This window comes from Ornithorhynchus anatinus, chromosome 9 (assembly GCF_004115215.2).
Source record: "Ornithorhynchus anatinus isolate Pmale09 chromosome 9, mOrnAna1.pri.v4, whole genome shotgun sequence".
NCBI lineage: Eukaryota > Metazoa > Chordata > Mammalia > Monotremata > Ornithorhynchidae > Ornithorhynchus > Ornithorhynchus anatinus.
In genome coordinates this window covers 34474044-34501612 of record NC_041736.1, presented here as the reverse complement: position 1 = coordinate 34501612, position 27569 = coordinate 34474044, and the positions used below count along the sequence as shown (strand labels likewise).

The 27569-nt window shown below is 45.5% G+C and overlaps 1 protein-coding gene across 4 annotated transcripts in view; it reads left to right on the top strand.

Moving 5' to 3' along the window:
• ITSN2 (intersectin 2) overlaps positions 1–27569 on the top strand; it is a 125393-nt gene that overhangs the window by 26466 nt on the left and 71358 nt on the right. For all 4 annotated transcript variants that reach the window (XM_029071732.2, XM_039913170.1, XM_029071734.2 and 1 more), the window contains exons 2-8: positions 812–877; positions 17030–17122; positions 20005–20068; positions 21228–21391; positions 26445–26645; positions 27020–27116; positions 27358–27497. In XM_029071732.2, the coding sequence (XP_028927565.1) occupies positions 850–877; positions 17030–17122; positions 20005–20068; positions 21228–21391; positions 26445–26645; positions 27020–27116; positions 27358–27497 (787 nt within the window). In that variant the 5' untranslated portion in view covers positions 812–849. The remainder of the gene's footprint in view (positions 1–811; positions 878–17029; positions 17123–20004; positions 20069–21227; positions 21392–26444; positions 26646–27019; positions 27117–27357; positions 27498–27569) is intronic.

Sequence of the window (27569 nt, the reverse complement as noted above, 5' to 3'; positions counted from 1 at the left end):
CATCATTGTATGTTTTTCTGAAAAATAATTATTGTAATTTAATTAGTCTTGCCAATCTTTGCTAACTTTTTCTAGTCCATGGAAATTGTTTTCCATATGCTCTCCCTCCCCCCATCCTCCCACTCTTTCCCAGCTCCATATGGGTTGAAAATGACACTACTGAGTCAGAGATTTGCATTGGCATTTACAAGTGCGGCACACAGATTAGAAACCAAATGCAATCAGGATTCTTCAGTTCTTGCTCGGTGTAGGTTAGAATGCTTCCGGAGGGACCGGTCATTTGAAAGGCAAATGTAGCCAAGCTCATTCGTTGTAAACCTACAGGAGCTAGCTTATTTAGCAGTTGGAAATAAGCACCATTACTTTCAAAAATGTTTGGCCTCTTGACAAATCACATCGACTATTATAGGCTTTGCTAGGCGGTCTCTATGCATTTACGCGATGCCAGTCTTTTTGGTGCGTAGCAGCCTGAAACGGATAAATCTCATTTTCTCTAAGGAACCAAGCCCCGGGTTGGGTGTTCTTTTTGTAGGGCTTCCTATATTGTTCGAGTCGGTTTCCTTTCAGACCGTACTTCTGGATTCAGGGCTGCACCAAATACCCAGGACAATCCCCCTCCCTCCCTCCCTCCCTCCCTTCCCCTACGCACTGTAGATTTAGCTGGTTCAGCAGCAGCCAGAAGCTCTGCATTGTTTGCTGTGGGAAGTGTAAGCTGAAGGGGGACTCAGACATTCCCTTTTCTCAGTGGGTACTCCGAGCTGGGTTCTGCCCTCGTTGCATTATTAATGGGGCCGATGTTTTTATGTTGCAGATGGCCGAGAGCTAGCAAGGCACATTCGGGACCAGACGATGGCTCAGTTTCCCCCAGCCATGAATGGTAAGCCGCTCTGGGGAGATGCGGTAGGTTGGGGTTATTTGTTTTTGTCCGGAGGTTAGGGGACGCTGGTGGTCGACCGGTAACCCGTGGACTTGAGAATCCTGTCAAAGGCAACGTGGGCAACACGTGAATGATCTTAGGCAACTTGCTAAGGGAGGTTGACTGTCTCACGGAGCGTCTCCCCGGTTCGGTACTTGATGCAGTAAATCGGATTTCAGTGCAGGTGCGTTCTGCAGTGTCATCCGGAGTGCAGTTGGCTTTGGACGTTGAGCGGCGTTGCCCCAGAATGATTTATGGGCGTATGTGGTATTTAAAGGGAAAAGCATGCCTAGATTGTGAATGCTAAAGATGGACCGACGATATAATATAACTTATTGAGTTTCTCGGATAATTGTAGCGTTTAAGTAAATGCTTCTAAAAGAAAAAAAAATGCAGTAATCAGTAAGGGTTCATTTTTGAAAGAAGCCGTTTAAGGAAAGGCAAACATGTGCCTAATTATTGAAAGTTGAAAACTTTTCCTTCTCCTCCAATTGGAAATGAGTGCCTTTGGAAGAGTAAGCTACCCCACTCCCTAAAGTAACCCTGTCATTTTGGATGAAATTAAGAAGCAGGCTTTGTCATTGAATTACGTTCAGTCTTATCACAGATGTAGATTTCAGAGGTCTGTGCTCTGTTGGGTGGGAAATTGCATTATGTGGCACTACAGAATCTAACGGGGCAGATATTAGTGAGATTCTTATATACGAGTACTCTGGTTTTTAAAAACTCCAGAGTTTCAGTCCTTCGAGTTTCAGTGAGAGTGAGATGTTCAAGGGCGGGAGTGCGTGTGGTCGTGGTGCTGGTGGGAGTTATACAGGAGTGGCCTTTAATAAGCTCTTTAGGCACGCCAAGCATGGTGCGGAGTTGGCCGGCAGAGAGGGAGAAGACCCCATAATTTGGGTGGGCCCCCAGTCCCAGGGGCGATCCCAACCTGGAGGAAGGAAAAAGAGTCCCCAAGGAAAATCACCAAACAAAACAAAGGCCCCTCAGTAAGGACAGGTCAAGTCACGGGGCCTAGTGGGTAGAACGCGGGCCTGCGAATCGGAGGGGGCCTGGGATCTAATCCCGATTCTGCCCCCCTGTCTGCCGTGTGACCTTGGGAAGCCACTTCACTTCTGGACCTCAGTTCCGTCATCTGAAGATGGGGATCAAGACCGTGGGTCCCATGTGGACTGTGTGCAACCTGATTAGCTTGTGCCTGCCTCAGAGCTTCGTACAGTGCCTGGCACATAGTAAGCACTTAAGAAATGCCGTCTAAAAAAAAAATAGAAAAAAAAAATTCAGTTTCCACCTAGAAGGAGTAGTCCGGTCCAGGCGGGGCCGGCCGGCCCTGACCAAACTGCCACCTCCAAGGTGACATTCCTCAGGTCGTGCTGGTTTTCGGTCAGTTCTCCGATCCTCTCGGGGGACGGGAGGTGGGCCTTGTCCATAGCAGTGGCAGATGTGGAGGCGGGGGACGGTAGTGCCCAGCTAATGGTGGGCCCTTCTGGCTGTCTGGATTTACCTTGCCGGGTCTGATCTATCCTCTGCCTCATCCAAATCCAGGACCAGAAACCCTTATGTCAGTTACTCTTATTCACAGTCAATCCTCCAGTGGGATTTACCGAGCGCTTAGAGGTAACGTGGAGAGCACATTACCAGTGGCTTGGAGAAGACAACACAATAGAGATGGTTACGGACACATTCCCTGGTCGCAGGCAGGTTTACGGTCTGGGGACTGGGCCAAACCTTCCTCTTGCCCCTGAGTTCACATGGCCTCAGAAAGAGAATCCAAGTGTTCTGGAGCAAGGAGGAGGACTCGGGATAATCCGTCAGTCGATTGTATGTATTGAGCGATTACTGTGCGTGAAGCACCCTACTAAGCACTTGGGAGAGTGCAGTAGAACATTATAAGAGAATTGGTGGATACATTCCTTGCCCATATAATAATAATAATGTTGGTATTTGTTAAGCGCTTACTATGTGCCGAGCACTGTTCTAAGCGCTGGGGTAGACATAGGGGAATCAGGTTGTCCCATGTGGGGCTCACAGTCTTAATCCCCATTTTACAGATGAGGGAACTGAGGCACAGAGAAGTTAAGTGACTTGCCCACAGTCACACAGCCAACAAGTGGCAGAGCTGGGATTCGAACTCATGAGCCCTGACTCCAAAGCCCATGCTCTTTCCACTAAGCCACGCTCAAGCTTGTAGTCTGAGGGGAAGACAGATATTAATATAAATAAATTACAGATATGTTTATGTGTCATGGGGGTACATAAAGGGAGCAAATCAGGGCGATGCAGAAGGGAGCAGAAGAGGAGTGAATGAGGACTTAGTCTAGGAAGGCCTCTTGGAGGAGATGTGCCTTCAATAAATCTTTGAAGTGGGAGGGAGAATACTTGTCCATCGGATATGAGGAGGGAGGGCATTCCAGGCCAGAGGCAGGATGTGGGTGAGAGGTCAGCGGCCAGAGAGAGGAGATGGAGTACAGTGAAAGGTTAGTATTAGAGAGCCAAGTGTGCAGGCTGGGTTAGAGTAGGAGAATAGCAAAGTGAGGTAGGAGGGGACAAGGTGATTGAGTGATTTAAAGTAGATGGTAAGCAGTTGAGAGGGCAGTTTTTGTGGAGTGAAGGGGATGGTGGCCAGTTCGGAGGGGGTCAAGGAGAGAATCTGAGGAGAGGAAAGAAGCTCAAGGAGAAGCAGAGTGGTCTACTGGATAGAGCATGGGCCTGGGAGTTGGAAAAGACCTGGGTTCTGATGTCGGCTCCACCATTTGTCTGCTGTGTGAATTTAGGTAGGTCATTAAACTTCTCTGTTCCTCAGTTCCCTCATCTGAAAAGTGAAGATTAAGGGCTGTGAGTCCCATGTGGGACATGTACTCTGTCCAAACATTAGCTTGTATCTACCTCATTGCTTAGTATAGTGCCTGGCACATAGTAAGCGCTAAACAAATACCATAAAAAATAGAGTTTGGAGAGGAGTGGTAGGAGGAAGGTGGGATGATAACTGGAGGGAGCTTTGGGGTCCAGGGAGGGGTTTTTTAAAGATAGGAAAGACGTGAACATGTTTGAAACTATTGGGGAAGAAGCCATTCTAGTTAAAGATGGTGGACAGGGAGAGAAGGAGGGAGGAGGCAAGCTCTTTGATAAGATGCAAAGGGATAGGGTCAGAGGCGCTGATGGAACGTGGGAGGTCTCCTCTTTAGGTACTGCTGGGAAAGAGAGAGAATTGAAGAAGGGGCAGGAAGAGAGAAGGATTGGAGAGGATCAGGGGAGATTCATGGTTTCAGTCTTCTCAATAAAGTAGGTGGCCAGGCCATTGAGGGCAAGAAATGGGAGGGGAGGTGGGCCAGGGGGTTTCAGGAGGGAGTTTAACATCTGAAGCACCTGGCGAGGACAGTGGGTCTGAGAGTCAATAGGGATGGAGAAATAATGTCACCAAGCAGAGTTAAAGCCGGCAAGGATGAATTTGTTAAGTGGTTACTATGTGCCAAGCACCGAACTAAGCATTGGGGTAGATAAGATTAAAAGCAGATAAAAGCAGATGTAACATGTTCTACATGGGGCTCACAGTCTGAGGGGAGGAAAATAGGTATCATAGTCCAATTTTTACAGATGAAGAAATGGAAGCTTGGGGGAGTTAAGTGACTTAGGTTTTTTGACCAAGGTCACACAGCGGGTAGATGGCTTAAGCAGAATGAGGACCCAGGTCTCCTGACTTCCAGGCCTGTACTCTTTCCACTGGGCCAGCTACTTCTCAGATCCCTCGTAGATGTTTTTCCCTGAGACTGTCTAACCCTTCTGAATCAGGTTAAGGCTGTGACTTGTGTGATCCTCTATGGAAATAGAGAAGAGCTACTTTATCTTCCTTTTCAAGAAACTACTCCTAATGTATTTGAATCGAGACAGCGTGCCCCTTATGCTTCTCTTTATTAGGAAGAATCACATCCCTCTTTTCACTTGTCCTTATTAGGACCTGATTTCTGCCTCATTAATGGTTTTACCACTCTGATCTGTAACTTTCCAGTTTCTTTACATTTCTTATAAGAATTGGAGCAAAACCCAGAGGTGATATTCTGAAAGAGGCCCAAGATGAGGGATTAAATCCTGCTTCACTCTTGATTCATTCAGTTTAATCGTCCAGTATATCTCCTTCATCCTTTTCTGTTGCATTTGCTCCCAGCTGGTTTTTCCCTGTGATTTTTCCCCCTCAGCCAAGAATATTAGTATGCATTCTCACTATTACACTAGAATTTGATCAGTTTGCCCATTACTGATCATTAATGTGCAAACGTGTTTAATCAATCAGTTGTATTTTATTGAACCTCTACTGTGTGCAGAACACCATATCAAGGGCTTGAGAGAGGACAATGAAGACATGAGCCCTGACTTCAAGGAGTTTACGTCTAGCAGCAGAGATAGACACTAAAATACATTACCTATAGGAGGAAGCAATTTGAAATTAGCAATGAATCGGAGAAGACCTCCTGGAGATGATTTCAAAATGGCTTTGGAAAGGGAGAGAGAGCATTGGTTTATTGGGTGGTAAGGAGGACGGTGTTTCAGACAGGAGGGTGGCCATTCAGTCGTATTTATTGAGCGCTTACTGGGTGCAGGGCACTGACCTGAGCGCTTGGGTGAGTACAGTATAACAAACAGACGGACACATTCCCTGCTCACTACGAGCTTACAGTCTAGAGGCTAAGAGCAAGGGGTCCGCAGTGGGAGAGACAAGAACAAGGCGGAACAAAAAGTCTGTCCTGAGGGGTAGTGAGAGAAGTGGGTGGATACAGTAATACCGTAATCATCATACAGTAGGTGGGAGAGGGTTGATGGATTGACTTCAATCCAGTGGTCAGCAGTTTCTGCTCGTTGCAGAGGAGAATGGGCAAGCATTGGAGGTTTTTGAGGAGTGGGGGGGGACGCGTGCAGAATAGCGTTGCAGGGCAGTGGAGTGAAAGGTGGACTGGAGAAGGGAGAGATTAGAGGCGGTGAGATCAGTGAGGAGGCTGATACAATAAATAAGCCAGGGTATTACAAGTGTCCGGACCCTTAGAATGGAGAGGAAGAGGCAAATCCTGGAAGTATCGCAGAGAAAAAACTGACAGGATTTGGCAATAGGCTGAATATGGGAGTCGAAAGAGAGAGAGGACTTATCGTTTAGGGAAGAGTTCTTGATCATTTTTCGGCATATTTCTTAACCTCTTTATTCTCAGTTCTGGTTATTTGTCCAGAAATAGATTGCGTAACAGATGGGGAAAGATGCGAAATTTCCACCGACCCATCCCGAGACAGGTATTGCCTAGCATCTGTGGCCGGTTCTGTTACAGAGAGACAAAAAGCCTTTGGCAGAAAGCGGAACTGCTTCTGCTTAGCTATTTGTCTGCTACTACTATGCCTTATTACTCTCTTAAAGGAATGTTTCTCCCCGCAAAATGAGCTGATCAGATCACCAGTTAAATTCAAGCTGGTAGACTCTGCTGGAACAGAATATAGAGGGACAGTAAAGCGGCTACTCTCCCCCATCCTATTCCTTTTTTAAAAATATATTTTCCCTTTTTCTTTGTTCTTAATTTGTGACAACACCTAGACTCCCGAACCCTTTTCATTTGGGTTCAGAAACAGAAATCCATTTTGCTTTTCGAGGCAGACCCTCTTTCCTGACCTGATTTTGGTTTAACTATGCAGAGCAGTTGATCTGGTTTGATAGAAGACTTCTCTTTTCCACACACCTCCCCCACAGCCCTTTGGATTTTTAAAATTGCATTGCCTCATCTGTTCGGGGGCGTGCCAGATCAGTAGGTTGTGTTTTGTCGAGAAGAATATTTCTAAAAAAAGACAAGCTTTTTACCATTCCTGATATGCAGATAGCTTTTCAAAACCAAGAAAGTTCTTTGGTGCTAAAGTACTAGAGAAAAACACTTAATTTACTAGCCAAGATTTTCATACAAATACTCTCAATTAAGGGGGGAGGAGAATTTGTATTTTTCTGTAGAATGTTTGTCAGACTTTTTGTGAGGCTTTAGTGCCTGTTTAAGCAAATCTTGCCAAAACAAATGGCTAAGTTTACATCAGCTGCCCTTTTGTACAGCTGGGAAGGGAATTGAAACTTGAAACTTGGAATGTATTTACCTAAGGTACAGAATGAGACATTATGTATTTTAAAATATTCCATCAGTAATGAAGAGTTATGATCAAGCTCCAGAATCTTCTCATCTATTTTTAGATTTGTTGGGGAAAATATCCTCTGTTTGTTGACTTCCTTTCTTCTTCTTTTTTATGTCTTGAGGGTACGCTGCTCAACGAACTAGCTATCATAAATTCTAATGGAATTATTTGGCTGTTTTTTCTTCAACCATTTTTGAAGGCTCATTGAATTCTTTAGCTCAGCATCCGTTATTAATCCTAATGTTTCAAGACTACTTGATGTAACAAATATCTCTAAGACGATCAGGGAACGTTGCTGTTTACCAATTCTAATTTTGCAATAACTGCAAAATATATTCCTGTGTTGTGGCGTTAAATGGAAATTGTTTAGATTCATGCAATTTAATTTGCCTACTTCTTCACCTGTTATTTTATTTTGAATATACAATATTCTTGAAAGGGGTATGTCCATATTTGAAAGTGGCGCAGCTACCATTTGTGTGCTCCACCAAGGTTTGATCGAAATCTGTTAGTGCCCAATTTCTCCATGTGCATGCGGAAAGGTTTTCCTTCTCTGAACGGATACGTGTAGCATTTTTAGCATCTGTCACTGTTTTTGAACCCGCCTCTTTGGGATCTCTGAACTGCCACCTCGGCCCTTCTGCACCGATACACTTACGATCATCTGTAGCGCTTACGAACATAGCAGCTTTAATCCACGACTTTATGGCTAATAATACATGACTCATCTGTCTCCTTCATCTGTTATTTTATTTGTAATAAACAGTTCTTGAAAAGGCTAAGGGGACGCTACCAAAGATGCGATCCACCCCCGGTGTGTTTGCCCACTATCTGCTAGGTCCCAATTTTTCGATATGCACGTGGAAAGGTTTTCCTTATCTGAACTGATATGTTTACCATTTTTAGCATCTGTCACTGTTTTTGAACCTGCCCCTTTGGAATCTCTCCACTGCCACCTCACCACTTTTGCCCCGCTTGTATAATTATAGCCATCTGTAGAGCTTCTAAACGTGTCAGCTCTCATACCTGACTTAAAATATAGTCTTCCTAGTTCTAGTTTATTTTGCGTGTCTCCCCCCACTGGATTTTAAGCTTCTGGAGGGCAGGGCTTGTGTCTTCTCATTCCGTCGTGCTTATCCCAAGCATTTAGTACACCGCCTCTCTACACTGGGCTCAATAACTACTGTTGATCGAGTAATGTCTCTCGGTCTCCTGTTTTCTCTGAAGCCTTCACTCAGAGTTCCTCCCCAGGTTGCTGTATGCAGGCAAGCCTGTTTTCAAATGCAGTTTAAGACCATACACGTATGTATGGCCCCCTTCTCCTGTTCAGTTCATCCCAGAGCGAGCAGTTCCTTGGATATTCTGCTAGCATCCAGTTCTTTCTTTTGGCTTTCCTAAAGAAGCTGGATTGCACTTGAGCCAGCCTTGCCTCAAGACCGATGAGTCGCCCACATTCTGTCGTTGACCTCGTCTTAGCACTCGAGGATAATTATGGTTGACGAGTTAGGCTGATGAAGCTGCATGAGAGGCTGCATGGGTTTTCTGTAATAAATCTGGGCTTCACAGTGAAGTTTGGCCACAACCGTGGCTTTTTTTTTTTTTTAATGGTATTCGTTAAGCGCTTAATGTGTGTCAAGCACTGTACTAAGCACTGGGGTAGATAGATGCGAGGTAATCAGGTTGGACACAGGCCATGTCCCACACAGGGCTCACAGTCCAAGTCGGAGGGAGGAGGTTTCAATCCCCATTTTACAGATGAGGTCACTGAGGCAAAGAGAAGTTAAGCGACTTGCTCAGGGTCACATATAAGACAAGTGGCAGAGCCAGGACTAGAACCCAGGTCCTCTGACTCCCATGCCCAGGGTCTTTCCACTAAGCCACGGTGCTTCCCAAAGCTTTGTAGTCTTCGATTTGGGAAGAAGCGTGATGCTTCCAGACTGCCGAGCTCTACCTATCAGGCGACTGCCGAAGAACACGTATATGTCTTGCTCTAAAACCATCTCTGTTTTTTGGCTTTCGAAGCGGCTTGCCCAACTCCATAGAGCAGACATGTGGCAGAGCCGAAATTAGAACCCATGACCTTCTGACTCCCAGGCCCGTGCTCTGTCCCCTACGCCGAGCGCTTACTGTGCGCAGAGCACTGTAACAAGGTGAAAGTACAATGTCCCCTGCCCTCACCGAGCTGACAGAGTGGCAGTGGCAGTCCCGCTTCTCCCTGCCCCTTCTCATCAGGGAGGGGTCCGGCGGGGCCGGGAGCTGGCCCCCTGGCAGGGCTCGCCGGGTGCCGGCGGGCTCCCGTGCCCCCCTCCAGCCCCTCCCTCTCCTTTCACATGGGTAACAGACAGAGGAGAAAAGATATCGGGCCAAGACCCTCTAGGGTGTCTGTCCACCCTGCCCCCCGCTGCTGCATCAGGGCAGTCCCTCTCCTGACCCTGTGGGCACAGATCTTCCGCTCCACCCCCTTGGCATATCGAATGTGTGTCACTGCCCACGTCCCATGTGCTCACTGTATTATTAAGCGCTCACTGTGCGCAGAACCCTGCACTAAGCTCTTGGGAGAGTACAGCAGAAGAGTAAACAGGCGGGCTCCCTGCCCACCCTGAGTTTCAGGTATGTCTGAGGCCCCTCATTTTTTCCCCACCGCGAGTCCGTCCCCGTGCTTGAAATGAAAGGCTGGCAACCTGCCCTGGATCCCGGGAATGGAGGCTGCTGACAACGTGCACTTCATCGGGCTCGTTTGGCCCACAGGAACGATTAGTGTATGGCCGCTGCCCGATTACAGGAGAGGGAGTAGAACGCGGTTTTCATCAAAACGCCCTGGGTTCCCCCGGACTCACTGTGCCGCCATCCCGTCTCTCTCGCCGGCCTACCCCTTGCTCGCCCTCCCACCCGCCTGACACTCTCGCCCCCTCTCATCCTACAGAGCGCCATTCTCTCCATCTTCAAAGCCCTGCAAAAATCACATCCCCTCCAGGAAATCATCCCAGACCAGTCTTGCTTCACTCACCCTATTTTCCCTCCCTTCTGCATTCGATACCATACCCGCTAAGTACAGTAGTTCTATCCTCACCCCCACTTCCATCCCCACAGCACACGTGTACCTATCCGTATACTTTTTTGCTTCTCCCACCTGGAATTTATTGAGCAGGGTATGTGTCCGTTGTTGTATTGGACCCTCCCAAGCACCTAGTACAGTTCTTTGCACACAGTAGGTGCTCAAAAAATCCAAATGAATGAATGAATGTGTGATACACCCCCTAGACTGTAAGGCCCTTGCGGGGCAGGATGATGTTTATGTACTCTGTCAAATCTCCCAAGTGTTTAGTTCAGCCCTCTGCCTACGGGATTGGGATAGGAGCACTTACTCATGTACTTTGGAGTTAGAGATGTTACCATATCAATCAATCGTATTTATAGAGTGCTTACTGTGAGCAGAGCACTGTACTTAAAGTGCTTGGGACAGTACAGTATAACAGAGGTAGAAGTCTGTGAGCTCACTGTAGGCAAGGAATGTGTCTGTGTGGTGTTGTATTGTACTCCCCCAAATGCTTAGTTCAGTGCTCTGCACACAGTAAGTGCTTAATAAATACAAACGAATGAGTGAATGAAAGTTTCCCATCCCCTATGAACTTGCAGTCCTCTAGAGGGTGAGACAGACATTAATCTAAATGAATAAATTTTGGAGTGCGGAGGGGCTGAGGGAGAGGTGAATAAAGGGAGCAAATCCGAGTGTAAGGGTGATGCATAAGGGAGTGGGAGAAGAGGAAAATGTGGGCTTAGTCAGGGAAGCCCTCATGGAGGAGACGGGCCTTCAAAAAGGCTTTGATTGGGAGTTTGCCTAACTGTGTGTATACTGTATGTGTGTATTGTGAGAGGGAACTATGTTCGGAGGATTTATTGTAGAGTTTATTTGCAGAAGTTTCTTTACTAAAAGATGGTACAGGCAGTGAGTTTGGAATGTTCCTCTTGCCTTGAACTATTTATTACCTTGCTTTTACTATGCTGAACTTACAATCACCAGAGAATGGAAGGCGGGAATTGAGTTGGTTCAGTGCTTGGCACATAGTAAGCGCTTAACAAATACCGTAATAATAATATTTGGCTGCTAAAAGCTGGGGGGAGTTTTTTTTATTAGCTCAGGGGACTTTGAAGAAAAGTTGAATGATCTAGATCTCTTAGCAAAATTATTCTGTACTTTGTTTCGGGGAGGGGTCCGTTGGAGAGGAGTTGAATCCGCCCATTGCTCAATTTCCCCTCCCTGTTTTCAGACCTGAAGATATTTGTTTTGATGTGTTTCCATTGGAGGAAAGATCATTAGGAATTGGAAAGAGCCTGTCCTTTTTCAGTGAAGTCTATATCAAAATACAGGGAGTGTTTGTTCAAAGTGGTTAAAGTTCTTTAGTAGATTCCAGATTGAAGTTCCAGCAGGACTTCAAAACTATTCCCTTAGCGCAAAGCCCTTCTCTTTCCACTGGATTAAGTGTCTTGTGGTCTGAGGTTTTGGTTTTATTCTTTACTAATTCCCTTCAGTGACTATTAATCATCAATCATAGCTATTTAGTGAGCCCTTTTTGTGTGCACAGCACTGTATTATGTGCTTGAGATTACTACTACTAATATTCTTAATAATAATAATGATAATTCTGGTATTTGTTACACACTTACTATGTGCCAGGCACTGTACTAAGTGCTGGGGTGGATACAAGTAAATCGGGTTGGACAGTCTCACATGGGGCTCGCAACCTCAATCCCCATTTTAAAGTTGAGGTAACTGAGGCCCGAGAAGTTAAGCGACTTGTCCACGGTCACCCAGCCACAAGTTGCGGAGCCAGAATTAGAACCCATGACCTTCTGACTCCCAGACCCTTGCACTATCCACTGCACCACGCTGCTTCTCTGCTTCTCTGATATGTATTGAGCGCTTAGAGTGGGCAAAGCCCTGTGCTGTTCTTTTTTCCTAATAAATATTTAACAATTTGTGTCTGCTTGTCTGCTTCACTAAAGTGCAGGCTCCTTGTGGACTGAGACAACATCTTTTATATTTAATGAATGTTCTCCAAATGCGTAATACAGTGCTCTGAACCCAGCTCTCGTCTGTCTCGCCACCGACCCCTTGCCCACATCTTCCCTCTGGCATGAAATGCCTTCACTCCTCAAACCCGACAGATGATTACTTCCCCCCCATTCTTAGTCTTATTGAAGGCTCATCTCCTCCAAGAGGCCTTCCATGATTAAATCCCCTTTCCTCTTCTCCCACTCCCTTCTTTGTCGCCCCAACTTGCTGTCCTCATTCATTTTCCCCCTCCTAGTCCCACGTCATTTATGTCCATATCTGCATTTATTTATTTATATTGGTGTCGGGTCTCCTCCTCTAGATTGTAAACTTGTGGGCCCGGAAGGTGTCTGTTGTTATATTGTAATCTCCCAAGTACTTAGTACAATGTTCTGCACACAGTAAGCACTCAGTAAATACGATTGAATGAATAAATGAATGAAGATGCTCAATAAGTGCTCTTGGTAGCTTTGATGGTCTTAAAGGAAAGGGAGGTTGAGGCAATTCAGCATTATGATGCACAATATGAATAAAGAAAGCCGAGCTAAACTCGCAGAAGTCTAGGCAGGGGCGAGAGAGGATTATCACCCCAGTTAGCTCTAGGGGTCATTCGATGGCATGGGTTGCACACCTAAAATGGCAATCTTCCAACTGTTTCTAACTTTCTGTGCTAGAACACTTAGAAGAGAAGAAGGAACTAGAGAAACAGTGTGGCCTATTGGAAAGAGCACGGGCCTGGGAGTCAGAGGACCTGGGTTCCAATTCCAGCTCTGCCATTTGTCTGTTGTGTGGCCATGGGCAAGTCGCTTCTCCGTACCTCGGTCGCTTCATCTGTAAAATGGAGATTAAGACTGTGAGCCCCACATGGGACATGGACTGTGTCCAGTCAGGCAGTCAGTCGTATTTATTGAACACTTACTGTGTTCAGGGCACTGTACTAAGTGCTTAGGAGAGTGCAGTACACCAATAAAAAGACAGTCCCTGCCCAAAAGGAGCTTACAGTCTAGAGGGTTACTCAGCGTACAGTAGCTGGTTATTAACTACCACGCTCCATCAGCCGACCATTAAGTTTCAAGGAGTGGCAGGAATTCCTCAGAGTTGGGAAAGTGTACACTGAAACTTTCCTAATATGGGTCTTCAATCCACATTCTGGATGAACGCTGTTGGGGAATAAGGGAAAAATCTCCCTTTCTCCCAGCATCTACTTGGGACAGACGCGATGTCAGAAGAGGTGGTTGTGCACCTGTGTATGGCAGGGATTAAGGCACGCATTCTCTGTGACGACTTTTCTTTAACGTGTGATCCTTCAAGCCTTTGACCCCCACGTTACAAAAGAACTCGGTGTACTCGATATCAGATGATTTGGAATGTTTTTAAAGAATAGTCTCCTCAAACAATAAAGGGCCCTGCTTAATGGGACATGGACTCCAGTTAGGAATTTGAAGGGGGCAGTTCAGAAAATAGAATGACAATCGTTCTGGCCTAAAAAGTGTTAAGACCAGGGTGTATTAAATATGAAAAATTATTTTTTAGGGCCTTTTAGTGTCAGACTCTCGCTGTAGAACTCAGAATATACGTGGCGCCCAAGTCAGCATTCTGCTTTTTTATTTAAAATACATTCTCCCCCCTTGGGTTTACATAGTAAAATGATTCAGGAAGACACATTGGAAAAAGCGGCAGGTTTAGACTGAATTTTTCACACGTTCTTCCCACCTTGGGTGTGCCTAGAAATAAGATTCAGGAAGACACGATAGAAGAAGCGGTAGGATTAGAACGAATCAGAACGAGTCCCTATCGCTGGGAGCTGCATTTATTTTCAGCCCGCATTTCAAGCATCCCTTCACAGTTCAAGTCTTCCCCAGTGCTCTTTCTCAGTCCACGCCCAAGTCCCATCTTCCGCAGGCATCAGCCTCTCGAAGGCATTGCCGTCCCGAAGCCGAAGGGGAAGGCGTGTGGGGGTGGCAGAGGGAAGTGAACGGAGCCCATGCCGTCGTCAGCAGCGACTCCATCTCAGCTGCCCACCTCTCGCATCACCAGTCTGGATTCTGCCGCCTCCGGCAAGCTGCTCCCAGAGTGGAGGTGGAAACCCGGCGGGGATGACGGTGGAGGGTGGGAAACGGCGGCGTGGGTGGGCCGTCGGCCCAGGGCTGGCTGGCCGACCCAGGAGGACAGGCATAGGCCACTTCAGAGAAGCAGCGTGACTTACTGGATAGAGCGTGGGGCTGGGAGTCGGAGGACCTGGGTTCCAATCGCACTTGCCCGCTGTGTGACCTTGGACAAGTCACTTCACTTCTCTGGGCCTGGTTTCCTCATCTGTAAAATGGGGATGAAGACTGTGAGCCTCATGCGGGACAGGGACTGTGTTCAACCTGATTATCTTGTATCGACCCCAGCGCTTAGTACAGTGCCTGGCACATAGTAAGTGCTTAACAAATCTGCAATCATTATCATTATTATTATTAATAATAACTATCTTCCTAATGCTAACTTCAGATTTTTCCCCTTTAAATCTTTTCAAGTATTATTTTTATTGTCATCATCATCATCATCATTGTACTTGTTAAGAACTTAATATGTGTCAAGCACTTTTCTAAGTGCTGGGGTATATACAAGTTAATCAGGTCGGTCACAGTCCCTGTCCCACATGAGGCTCCCAGTCACAGGCTGAGAGGCAGCCTGGCCTAGTGGATAGAGCATGGGCCTGGGAGTCCAAAGGACCTGGGTTCTGATTCCTGGTCCTCCACTTGTTTGCTGTGTGACCTTGGGCAAGTCACTTCACTTCTCTGGGTCTCCAATACCTCATCTATAAAATGGGGATTAAGACTGTGCTCCCTGTAGGACAAGGACTGTGTCCAACCTGATTAGCTTCTAGCTACCCAAGCACTTCTCATAGTACCTGCCATACAGTAAGCCCTTAACAAATACCATAAAAAATAGGAGAGCGAAAAGCTATTTATCCCCATTTTACAGTTGAGGAAACGGGGGCTCAGAGAAATGAAGTGACTTGCCCAAGGTCACATAGCAAGCAGTTGGCAGAGCTGGGATTAGAACCCAGGTCTTAGGTGACAGTAGCTTCAGCCTGTGCCTGGAGTAATTTGTGTGCAGTTGCCTAAAATGCGCATTGTACGAATCTAAAGTTCATTTTTGTTTGGGGGCCCGAGTTGCTGAAGTCTTGTAGGACAAAAAATATTTTCCTTCATTGTTTGGTTAGTCTAGGGTATTTCTAAGGTCCTTGGGCCCTTGTGCTGTTTATAGTAATGCATTCCACTCTAGTGAGAGGTGTTTTTGTAGAAGAAAACCTTGAATTGTCATTTCTTATAAAAGGGGATTTATTGGTTTAGGTTGTAATTCGGGGGTAATGAATGACTTCTATAGTTCTCTTCAAAAAAGGTTGAGTACATTTTGTATACGTATGTGTTTGACATTTGATGCTAATCAAAATATTAGAAAAAGAAGACTTTATTTTTACCCGAAAGCTGTAAGTGCTTGATTTTATCCCAGAATCTTCCCCCAGTAAACTGTAGTACATTTGAGGCAAGTGTTAAACTCTCCTTGAATTCACAGTGCTCCCTCTGCCTGCATTTCCTTTCTTATACTTTTAATTTCACTTAGAATATAAATGGTTGTATTAAATTAGATCATCTATTTTAATGTCTGTCTCCCTCTGTAGACTGTAAGCTCCTTGTGGTCAGAGATCACTTCTCTGTGGTGTTCTACTATCCCAAGGGTTCTTTGCCCTCTAAATGATCAGTCAGTCAATCAGTCCTATTTATTGAACATTTACTGCATGCGGAACATTGTACGAAGCGCTTGGGAGAGTACAATATAGCAGAGTTGGCAGACACATGCTGTACACACAGCACTCAATAAATAAGAGTGAAGGAATGAATGAATGATTGACAGATCATAATATATCCTTCTGCACTTTATCTGTCACTTCTTTTTGTGCTTCCCAAACAGTATAATGATAATAATAATTATATATGTTAAGCGCATACTAAGTGCCAGGCACTGTACTAAAGTGCTGGGGTGGATACAAGCAAATCGGGTTGGTCACAGTCCCTATCCCACATGGGGCTCTCAGTCTCAATCCCCATTTTCCAGATGAGATAGACTTGCCCAAAGTCACAGAGCAGACAAGTGGCGGAGCCGGGATTAGAACCCGGGGCCTTCTGACTCCCGGGCCTGTGCTCTTTTCAGTTAGGCTACGTTGCTTCTCCTCTTGTTCCCTCCAGAGATTGAAACTAGCCTTACACTGTAGAGTTCCTCTAAATCAGAAAATTATCTTTGAAAAAATTCTGTCTTGTTGAAAAAGTAGTCGGATTCATGTGGTTGGGTATTAGGCAACAGTCATTATTATGATTGTTATATTTGTTAAGCACCTACTGTGTGTCAACCACTGTCCTAAGTGATGGGGTAGGAATAAATTAATCGGGTCAGACGCGGTCTCTGTCGGATGTGGGGCTCACAGTCTAAGTAACAGCGTAATAAAATTTAAAGCTTAGTAAAGTTTAGTAAAGAACCAGGTAGTGTTCTCCTTCCCTTTTTCCTTCCCCCTTTCTTTTCCCTTCCCCTCCCCATTTTCCTCCTCCTTCTTTTTTCCCATCCCCTCCCTTCACCCCTCCTATTAATTCCCCCTTTCTGCGTGATGGATTTGGAGATGTCTGTGCCGCTTAGAAATGCCTGAGGTCTGATCTAAGCAGACACAAGACACAGTTCCTGCACTCCTTTTAGAATGTAGTCTCTTAAGCAGGTTCCATATTGGGCTGAAGTCTTTCTTGGTTCTCCAACACCCCATGGCTGGTCAAGTATTCAAGTTGAATTTCCAGGGGATCCAATTCATTTTCAAAGCTTGAATACGCGGTTCACTGCACAGATTATAATTTGTTTTTCTTCCTTGGATTGTATTTTAGGAGGACCTAATATGTGGGCTATCACCTCAGAAGAGCGTGCTAAACATGACAAGCAATTCGATAACCTCAAACCAACAGGAGGCTACATCACGGGTATGTGCTCTTCTTTTAAACAATATGTACAAATCATCTCAAGATTGCCGTGCTCTTCCTTTCTCTTTTTGTTATAAACATTTGAAAATACTGTCATTCTAAATGCATCAAATTCAGATTTTAGAATTGAGTCTCACCACTTTTTAATGGCATTTGTTAAATTTGCTAGCTGGGAATATAAATTTTGTCACTGGACTATCTTATTCGAGCAGTCATACTTCTTGAGTGCTTACTGTCCGCAGAGCCGTGCAAGGACTAAGAGCTTGGGATAATACACTGAAATAATTCGTAGACATGTTCATCATTCTAAACTATCCATATTAATAATAATAATAATTGTGGTACTTCAGTGCTTATTGTTTGCCAAGTACTGTGCTAAGCTCTGGGATAGATTTATATAGATATAAATCTATTTATATAGATAAGCAGATTCCAAGAGTAGACCGAGGCGTTAGCCTCGACTCATCCCTCTCATACAACCTGCATATATTCAGTCATGTCACCAGGTCCTGTCAGTTCTACTTTTACAACACTCTAGAATCTGTCCCATCCTCTTCCTTCAAACTGCCAAAACACATACCCCCCAACCACTTATCCTGTCCTGTCTTGACCACTGTCCGTCAGTCAGTCGTATTTATTGAGTGCTTACCATGTGCCGAGCATTTTATTAAGTCCTTGGGAGAGAACAGTATAACGATAAACGGACATATTCTCTGCACAAAACGAGTTAACAGTCTAGAGGGGGAGACTACTGTAACAGCCTCCTTGCCGATCTCCCTGCCTCAGGCTCTCCCCACTCCAATCCATTCTTCACTCTGGCTACCCAGAAAATTTTTTTTTAAAAAAGGTTCAAAAGTCCTCAAAAATCTCCATTGGTTGCCCATCCATCTCCATGTTAAACAGAAGCTCTTTTCCAGGCACTTAATCAGCCCTCCCCCCGTTACCTTACCTCGCTGATCTTCTATAGTCCAACCCGCACATTTTGCTCCTCTAACCAGACCTCCTCAGGCTACCTTAATTTTATCTGTCTCACCGCCAACCCCTTGCTCACAGCCTCTCTCTGGCCTGGAGCTTCCTCCCCCTTCTATCTGACGGACCAGCACTCTCCCCATCTTTAAAGCCTTTCTAAAATCATAGCTCCTCCAAGAGGCCTTCCCCAATTAAGCCTTCGTTTCCTGTCTTCGCCCCACCTTCGGCCCTGCCCAGCCACCTATGTCTGTACTGCTTAATCGCTTTGATATTCACCCCAGCCCCACGGCACTCTTGTACCTATCTTTTTGCTTTGCCTTTTCCTCAGCTGTAACCAAGACATGGGTGGAAAGGGCAATAGTGCCCATAGGCCTTATTAAACACACTGAGTTCTAACCTCGGGGTGTTGTCTTGTACCCCTGGCTGAACCCAGTTTTGTTTTTTTTTATGTTATTTGTCAAGTGTTTACCATGTGCCGGGCTCTTTTCTAAGCACTGGGCTGAGACAAGCTAGTCGGGTTGGACACAGTCCCTGTCCCATGTGGTGAGCTCACTCTTAATCCCCATTTTGTAGACGAGGTAACTGAGGCCCAGTGAAGTGACTTGCCCAAGGTCCCACAGCAGGCAAGTGGCAGAGCTGGGATTAGAAACCGGGTCCTGCTTACTCAAAGGCCTGTGCTGTATCCATTAGGCCATGCTGCTTCTCAGTGTCATCTTTCAGGGTGCATACAAGTTGGGCAGACTGAAAATGGGGCCATGTTGCATCAGACCGGGAAAATCTGGCTCAGCACCGATTCTACTAGGCCCGTAAGAGAGTAGCAATTTAGGTCTCTGGACCATCCTTGAGTACAAGGTAATAATGTTAATAATAATAATGTTGGTATTTGTTAAGCGCTTACTATGTGCAGAGCACTGTTCTAAGCGCTGGGGTAGACACAGGGGAATCAGGTTGTCCCACATGGGGCTCACAATCTTAATCCCCATTTTACAGATGAGGGAACTGAGGCACAGAGAAGTTAAGTGACTTGCCCACAGTCACACAGCTGGCAAGTGGCAGAGCTGGGATTCGAACTCATGAGCCCTGACTCCAAAGCCCATGCTCTTTCCACTGCGCCACGCTGCTTCTCTTATCGATAGGTTGACTCCATTATTTTTGTTGAAAGCTGAACTATTGGGTCACTATTCCAAACACACCCATATTCCCCTTTGTGATTCGAAGAGCCGTAAAAGAGGGGTCAGCGTGGGTTTTAAGTTCCTACAGAGTGCTATAAGAACTAAATTGAGAATGAGTTGAACACTTAGGCACCGGCCTGGATGTGGGAATCCAAGCGTTTAAGATAAGCTAAAGCTGCTGGAAATTAGTGCAAGGCAGGCTGGCCTAGTTGATCCAGGGCAGTCCCCATTTCAGGTTTTTTGTCTGTTTTTCTAAAGTTGCCCAGGAGCCTATAAAGCTCCATCCTTTTCCTGGCTAACCTGGAGTATATGTAGAACTCTGAGTATCAAACACTCCTGGGCCTGTGTAGGACAGTGGAGGGGCACGCTAGATCTTGGGTACTCAGGACAGGTAAGCCCATTAGAGTGCCTGGGGTGAGAGGTGGAAGAGACATTCCCAGGCTTCTCTGGAGTATCGAGGAGCAGATAATGGGCAATGGATCATAATTAACAGTGCAGTCTTTCATTAGGTTCATGAAAAAGCGACTTTAGCTAAACTGTGACTTTGGATTTGCTAAGGCACTTAGACAGCATATTGTGATAAGACATGGATGTTTTAATTAGTTTTTTCCAGCTTTAGCTGGGAAGTCAGAATTGAACAGATTCATGATCATGGGCCATCTTTATCATGAAAAGATCTTAATGAAGATTCAGTTCTTTTTGTAAAATAGAGATTCGATATTTCTCTTCTTGTTATTACAGGAGATCAAGCGCGGACCTTTTTCTTTCAGTCGGGGCTACCAGCTCCGATTCTTGCTGAAATATGGTAAGGCTTTTCATAGTTTTGCTAATTGGCACATTACAAATTCTGCCTTGCACATACAACTTTCAAAACTGTAAAAGGGTTTAAGAAATAACATTAATACATCCGACCAAAAGTCCTTCCAGTCCACTCGGTCACCGACAGGGATAGCAGAATTCCTGGAGGAACTGATGTGTGTATGTGTGCTTGTGTGTCAGGGGGTGCGGGGGGGAGGGGGGCAGAGGAAGGTGGGACGGTGCTTAATTCCTTGGCATCCGACTTAAGTTTTGAGTATGTTCCATCAAGCTTCCTAACTTTACCCTCCACTAATCCATTATGCACCTCTCATCCATTAATTTATCCAGATCCCTCTGGAATCTACAGATATTTTCAGCCTGCCCAACTTTCAGTGGTAACAAATTCCATTTGCTCGCCATGCTCTCTGTGAAGCGTTCCCTTTTTTTTTTATGGTATTTAAGTGGTGACTAGATGTTAAACACTGTTCTAAACATTGGGGTAGGTACATAGTGATTAGGTCAGACACAGTCCCTGCTACCTCATGGGGCACACAGTCTAACAGCAGACAAGTTGTGGATATGGGATTAGAACCCACATCCTGTGAATCCCAGACCTGTGCTCTTTTCACTAGGCCATGCTGTTTCTTCTTGATGCAGAGGGAAACGGGGAGCCAATGGAGATTTAAGTTTTTATAAAATCAGAATGTGGTGTATGCTTTTTTCGATGAAACGTGATGGTTTCTTTCCTGTTCGGAAAATGTATAGGATCAAAGCAACGATGATGGTATTTGGGATCAGGCAGAATTTTGGTAATTAACAGGGTGATTGAAAAGTCCTCTATTTTAGGAGGGTTTCCTTTTTTGTTAGCCTACCACTTCACATGAGTTTCTGGAATAAATTCATTTGTACAAGTATCCCAAATAGCTAATACAGACGGACTGCTACTATAATGATAGGCCAGGTTGCTAATTCTGAGATATGCAACTTTATAGGATCTGGGATCATAATCAGAGCTCAGTGGACCGACCGTATGTAGTCTTGGAGCTTTACTGTAGAAATACAAGGTACAGTAGGGTCCACCATTTCCTAATTGTAAAGCATAAGTCATTATCATATGACCATTCTGAACTTAGTACATGCTGAAATGTTTCTTCTCTTTCTTTTAGGGCCTTGGCAGACCTGAACAAGGATGGAAAGATGGATCAACAAGAATTCTCCATAGCTATGAAACTTATCAAACTAAAGCTTCAAGGCCAACATCTGCCTATGATCCTCCCTCCTATTATGAAGCAACCTCCAATGATATCTCCACTGATATCTGCTCGCTTTGGTATTCATTACTTTTCATTTGTTATTGTCAGTATTTGTTCACAAAGAGAGTGATTTTGACATTCATTAATATCGATCAGTCGAGATCCAAAAAGTAGTCCTAGAATGTTTGTATTTTTGTATTTCTGTTTCTCTGCTTTGCCTCTTCGTATTTGTCTTTTATTTTCTTCCTGCTTGTTCCTCTTTCCACTACAAGAACCGGCTTTCTTATCCAGTCAGTTGTATTTATTGAGCATTTATTGTGTGCAGAGCACTGTACTAAGCACTTCGGAGAGTACAGTACAACAATGAACAGACACGGTCCCTGCCCCCAAGGAGCTTACAGTCTCCAGGGAGAGACAGACAATAAAATGAAGTACATATAGAGATGTGTAAGGGCTGTGGGATTGGAGTGTAAATCAAAGTACTTGGGTGGTACGGACTTAAGGGCAAAGGTGACACAGAAGGGAGGGAGCATAGGGTGTGGAGATGAGAAGTTAGTCCAGGAAAGCTTCCTGGAGGAGAGATGCTTCTGGAAGGACTTTGAAGATCGGAGGAATGTCTGTCAGATATGAAGTTAGAGGTAGTTCTAGACAAGGGAGAGGGAAAAAAGGCACAGTTAAGAGGAAGGTGTTTGAAGAACAAAGTGAGCGGGTTGGGTTGTAATGGAAAGGGAACAATCCATCAGTCTTATTTATTGAGCACTTACTGTGTGCAGAGCAGTGTGCTAAGTGCTTGGGAGAGTACAATGCACAGAGTTGATAGACACGTTCCCTGCCCATAGGGAGTTACAATCTAGAGGAAGGACAGACATTACTAAAAATAAACAAATTATGGATGTGTACATAAACGATATGGGGCTGAGGGTAGGGTGATGATGGGGATGGTATTTGTTAAACGCTAACTATGTGCCAGACACCCTTCTAAGTGCTGGAGTAGATACAAGGTAATCAAGTGGCATCTTAAGAGAAGCAGCGTGGCTCAGTGGAAAGAGCCTGGGCTTGGGAGTCAGAGGTCATGGGTTCAAATCCCGGCTCTGCCTTTGTCAGCTTTGTGACTTTGGGCAAGTCACTTCACTTCTCTGGGCCTCTGTTGCCCCATCTGTAAAATGGGGATGAAGACTCTGAGCCCCACATGCGATACCTGATCACCTTGTATCCTCCCCAGCGCTTAGAACAGTGCCTTGCACATATTAAGTGCTTAAGAAATGCTGTCATTATTAAGTTGTCCCATGTGGGGCTCATAGTCTTAAAGACTTATAAGGCATAGTACAGTGAGTAAGTCGGGCCTAAAGGAGTGAAGCATGTGGGCTGATTTGTTGTAGGAAATCAGAGTGGTACAATAGGAGGGGACAAGGTGATTGACTGTTTTAAAACTAATGGTAAGGAGCAAGAATAGATAGGAGGGAGATTACTTCTGAAACCCAATTGAGGAGGAGTTTAAAACAGAGGAGTGGCGCTTCTCTTTGATGGGGAAATGGTTGGGCAACCATTAGAGGATTTGGAAGAGCAGGGAGACATGCCCAGTATTACTTTGTAGAAAAGTGATCTGGGCAGCAGAGCGAAGTAAGGACTGGAGAGTGGGCAGGCTGGAGGCTGAGAGGTCAGCGAGGAGGCTGGTGCAGTAATCAAGGTAGAATACGGTCAAGTGCTTGGATCAGCACTTTGGATGGAGAAGAAGGGACGGATTTTAAAGATGCGAGAATAGAAGCGAGAGGATTTGGCGACAGATGGAATATGTGGCGTGAAAGAGTGAGAGATGAGTCTCGAAGATAAAGGCCAAGGTTACGGGCTTGCGAAGCAGAAGGTGGCATTGTTGTCTCGGTCACTTATCACCCTCCAGGCACCTACTCCAACTTTTAGAACCATTCTGATTCCTTTCTCACAGTTCTCTCTTTCTCCAGTCCTGCATCGATCTTGGAGACTTCAGTGTCCATGTGGATGTTCCCTATAACCCTTCCGCTCCTGCTTTCTCTTTCTCCTCACCTGCATTGACCTCCTACTCCAGCCCACCTCACACACCAACTCAGACACGCTCGGGCTCATCTTCTATAGTCACTGTACAATCTCTACCCTCACTAACCTAAGTTCCTCTATAATACCGATGGTATTCGTTAAGCGCTTATCATGTGCCAGTCACTGGTACTAAGCGCTGGGGTGGAGACAAGCAAATCGGGCTGGACACAGTCCCTGTCCCTTGTGGGGCTCACAGTCTCAATCCCCCTTTTATAATTGAGGTAACTGAGGAACAGAGAAGTGAATTGCCTTGCCCAAGGTCACACAGCACATCCCTGGAGGAGCCAGAATCAGAGCCCATGACCTCCTGACTCCGAGGCCCGTGCTTTCAGGGGAAAGAGACCGAGAGGCGGCAACCGGTGGGTGAGGTAGGAGGAGGGGACAGTGTCCATGAAATCAAGGTTAGATAGTGTGTCCAGGAGAGCGGAAGAGGTTTACGGTGTCAAAGACAAATGAAAGGTTGAAGAGGATTAGGATGGAAGAGAGTCCTTTGGCAAGAAGGAGGTCACTGGTGACCCTTGAGAGAGCAATTTCAGTGGAGTGGGGAGAGTGAAAGCCCGATTGCAGGGTGCCAAGACAATAGTTGGAAGAGAGAAAGTGGAGACATTGGGTATAAACAACTTGTTCATGGAGGTTGGAAAGGAATGGTAGGAAGGAGGTGGTGTGAGGTCAAGGGAGGCTGTTTTTAGGATAGTTTATGTATGTGATTATCTTTGAAAGCAGAGGGAAGGAGCTACTGGACAGTGAGTACTTGAAGATTGAAGCAGAAGGGCAAGTGTTTTAAGAACAGGGCAAAGCCATTAGGTCTGAGGTGCAGGTGGAGGGGGTAGATTTCATAACGAGGTGGAAGATCTCTTGAGACGCAGCTGGGAAGAATCACAAAGTTAAAACAAAAGCCAGGTTCTGATGATAAGCATTAGGTCACCCCCCCCCCCCCCCCCCCCCCCCCCGTGCTACGCTTTTTGGCTGGAACACAACAGTAATGTTGTTGAAGGGTCTCACTGTCCTCCCTTCTTTGCCCTACTCACAACTGGACTCCAATGTAGAAATCAGCATTTAAGGTCCTGTGAAAAACAGCAGTTCAAAACTAGCAGCTAGCTGTTAAGTGTAGCTCTTTTCAGTAATGTAGTGACCGTGTTCCGTACCTTTATAGATCCAAATTTAGGCTCAATTTTATGTTCCTCCTCCAGGGAAATCAATATTTACCTTGAGGGAAGAAGAACATTGCAGCTGTCAAGTGTGTAGGCTAATAACCACAATCATAAGAATGAGAAAAATAGTTATTACTGGCTCATTCATGTCTGGACTGTTTACTGTGGCCCGAACAACCCAGTGAAACAACTGGGTGATCTGTGATTCTTGCCCTCCTTTTCATCAGTTCAGTTTTAGGGATGTACCATCTAACATCCCCTATTCTTCATTAAGAGCTTAATGCACCCAGTAAGCACTCAATAAATATGATTGATCCCCAGCTTTCCATCCAGTAACCCATACTGGGGATGACTCATCTGCACACCTATCCAAACTTCTCTTGAATTATTATGGTTATTATTATTATGATATTTGTTAGGTGCCAACTAAGTGACGAGCTCTGTTCTAAGTGCTGGGGGAGATACAAGATAATCAGCTTGGTTCATCACTGTCATTTTCTGGTTCTACTATCTCTCCGACTGCTATTTCTCGGTCTCTTTCTCAGGTTCCTCCTCCACCTCCCACCTTCTAACAGTGGGAGTCCCTCAAGGCTAAGTTCTGGGTCCCCTTCTAGTCTCCACTTACATCCACACTCTTGGAGAACCCATTTGCTCCAGTGGCTTCAACTGCCGTTTCTAAATAGATGATTCCCAAATCTGTCTCACCATTCCTGACCTCTGCTTCTCCGCAGCCTCGTATTTTATTTCCTCCTGCCTTCAGGACGTCTCTCGTTGGATGTCCCACCGACACCTCAAACTTCACATGTCTAAAACAGGGCTCCTCATCCTCCCCCCCGAATCCTGTCCTGCCCCTATCTTTCCCTTCACCGTAGGCAACACCACTATCTTCCCTGTTTCACAAGCCCATAACTTGGCGTTATCTATAGCTCATCTCTCTCATTCAAATAACTTCTCATTCTTATTCTATCGCTAAGTCCAGGTGGCTTTATTTTCACAGCATTGCTAAAATCCACCCTTTCCTCTCAATCCAAACTGCTGCCGTGCTGATCCACCCTGTCTTTGCTACGACAACCTCCTCGATGACCTTTCTGTCTCTCCCCACTGTAGTCTATACTGCATTCTGCCGCCCGGATCATTTTTCTAAAAAAAAATTCATTCCACATCTCCCCACTCCTCAGGAACTTCCAGTAGTTGCCCATCCACCTCTGCATCAAACAGAAAGGCCTTGTCATCGGCTTTATAGCACTTAATCAGCTCTCTCCTCCTACCTTACTTCACTGACTTCCTGTGACAACCCAGCCTGTACACTTTGCTCCTCTAACACCAGCCGGCTCACTGTACCTGGATTTTGTCTATCTCACTGACGACCTCTCGCCCGTGTCCTCCCCACCCTCCTTTCATATTCGACAGACCACCACTCTCTTCCCCTTCAAAGCCTTATTAAAATCATGACTCTGAGAAGAGGTCTTCCTCGACTAAGGCCCCCACCCCCCCCGCTTCTGCATCATGTATGCCCTTGGATCTGTACCCTTTCAGCACTTGATATTCACCCCATCCTTTCCCTGTCGGCCCTTAGGTACATATCCATAATTTATTTCAATGTCTGTCTCCCCCTCTAGACTGATTGAATGATTAATAGGGGTCATCTCCATCTTTCATTTTCATCCATGCTGTCCTTTTTTGATCAGGTCTGTCAGTCCTGTTTATCAAGCACACAGTCCCTGTATTTATCGAGCCTTTACTGTACACTCAGCACCGTACCAAGTGTTCGGGAGAGTACCCTGTAGCAAAATAACAGATACAGTCCCTGCCCATGACGAGCTTACAGTTTAGAAGTCACGGTCATTTGCTTTATAAACACATCAAATTGAATTATTTTTGAAAATGGGGTATTTTTTTTTCTCCTTAGGAATGGGAAGCATGCCAAACCTGTCCATTCCCCAGCCCGTACCTCCTGCCGCAACTCTAGCACCCTTATCCTCTGTGACATCCATGGCCTCTCTCCCTCCTCTGGTTATGCCTGCCCCGTTGATACCGTCTGTCAGTACGTCGTCATTGCCAAATGGAACGACCAGTGTGGTTCAACCATTATCTCTCTCGTTCTCTTCGAGTAAGTACGCGGGATGCCCAGATTGGAGTCTGGGATTTTTCTGATCCATTTTAATATCACTTGAAAGATGCCAGTGCTTAAAGTACCAGTTATGTATCTTTTTTTCTCTAAGAACGGACCCCTCCCTTGCCTGATATGAGATATGATTTAATCGGTCATTTTTAAGCAGTGGGTGCAGAGCATGGTACTGAGTGCTTGAGTACAGTTTGGTAGATGTGTTCTCTGCCCACAAGGATCTGGTGGGGGGGGAGCAGGGAGAGACATTAAAAGAAATTACGGATGCATCCGTAAGGGCTGTGGGGCCGAGGGAGGGGTGAGTAAAGGGTACGTCATCTTCTAGTGTCGCTAAGTGTCGATTTTCTGTTCTCTTCTAGCACTGCCTCACACGGCATCCTATGGCCCAGTAATGGGAGGGTTTGGCAGTACTAATATGCAGAAGGCCCAGTCTCTGATCGATCTAGGATCTAGTAGGTATGAGCGCCGAAGGATTGCAAATGTTCTCTCTTTAAAATGTAATGGGAATGTGACTTGAAAAGATCCTGCTTTCCAGTGCATTTGATAAATTAAAAATAAAGTCGATCTTTTAAATGATTTAAGGAACCGGTGAAAAAATAACTTAGGCGATATCATTTTTATCTCGTTGTGTCGTTGAAAAAAGATTTTTGCAACTCCGGTGGGTGGAATTAAAAAAAAATATTCATTTATACTACAGTTCTACATCTTCAACGGCCTCACTCACAGGAAATTCACCTAAGACTGGATCCTCAGACTGGGCAGTTCCCCAACCCTCAAGATTAAAATATCGCCAGAAGTTTAACAGTATCGATAAAGCCATGAGTGGATACCTTTCAGGTGAGTGCAGGAGGGGGATTTGAAAAACAAACCTCCCTCACCCCTCGCCACCCCCGGACCACCACCAGTAGA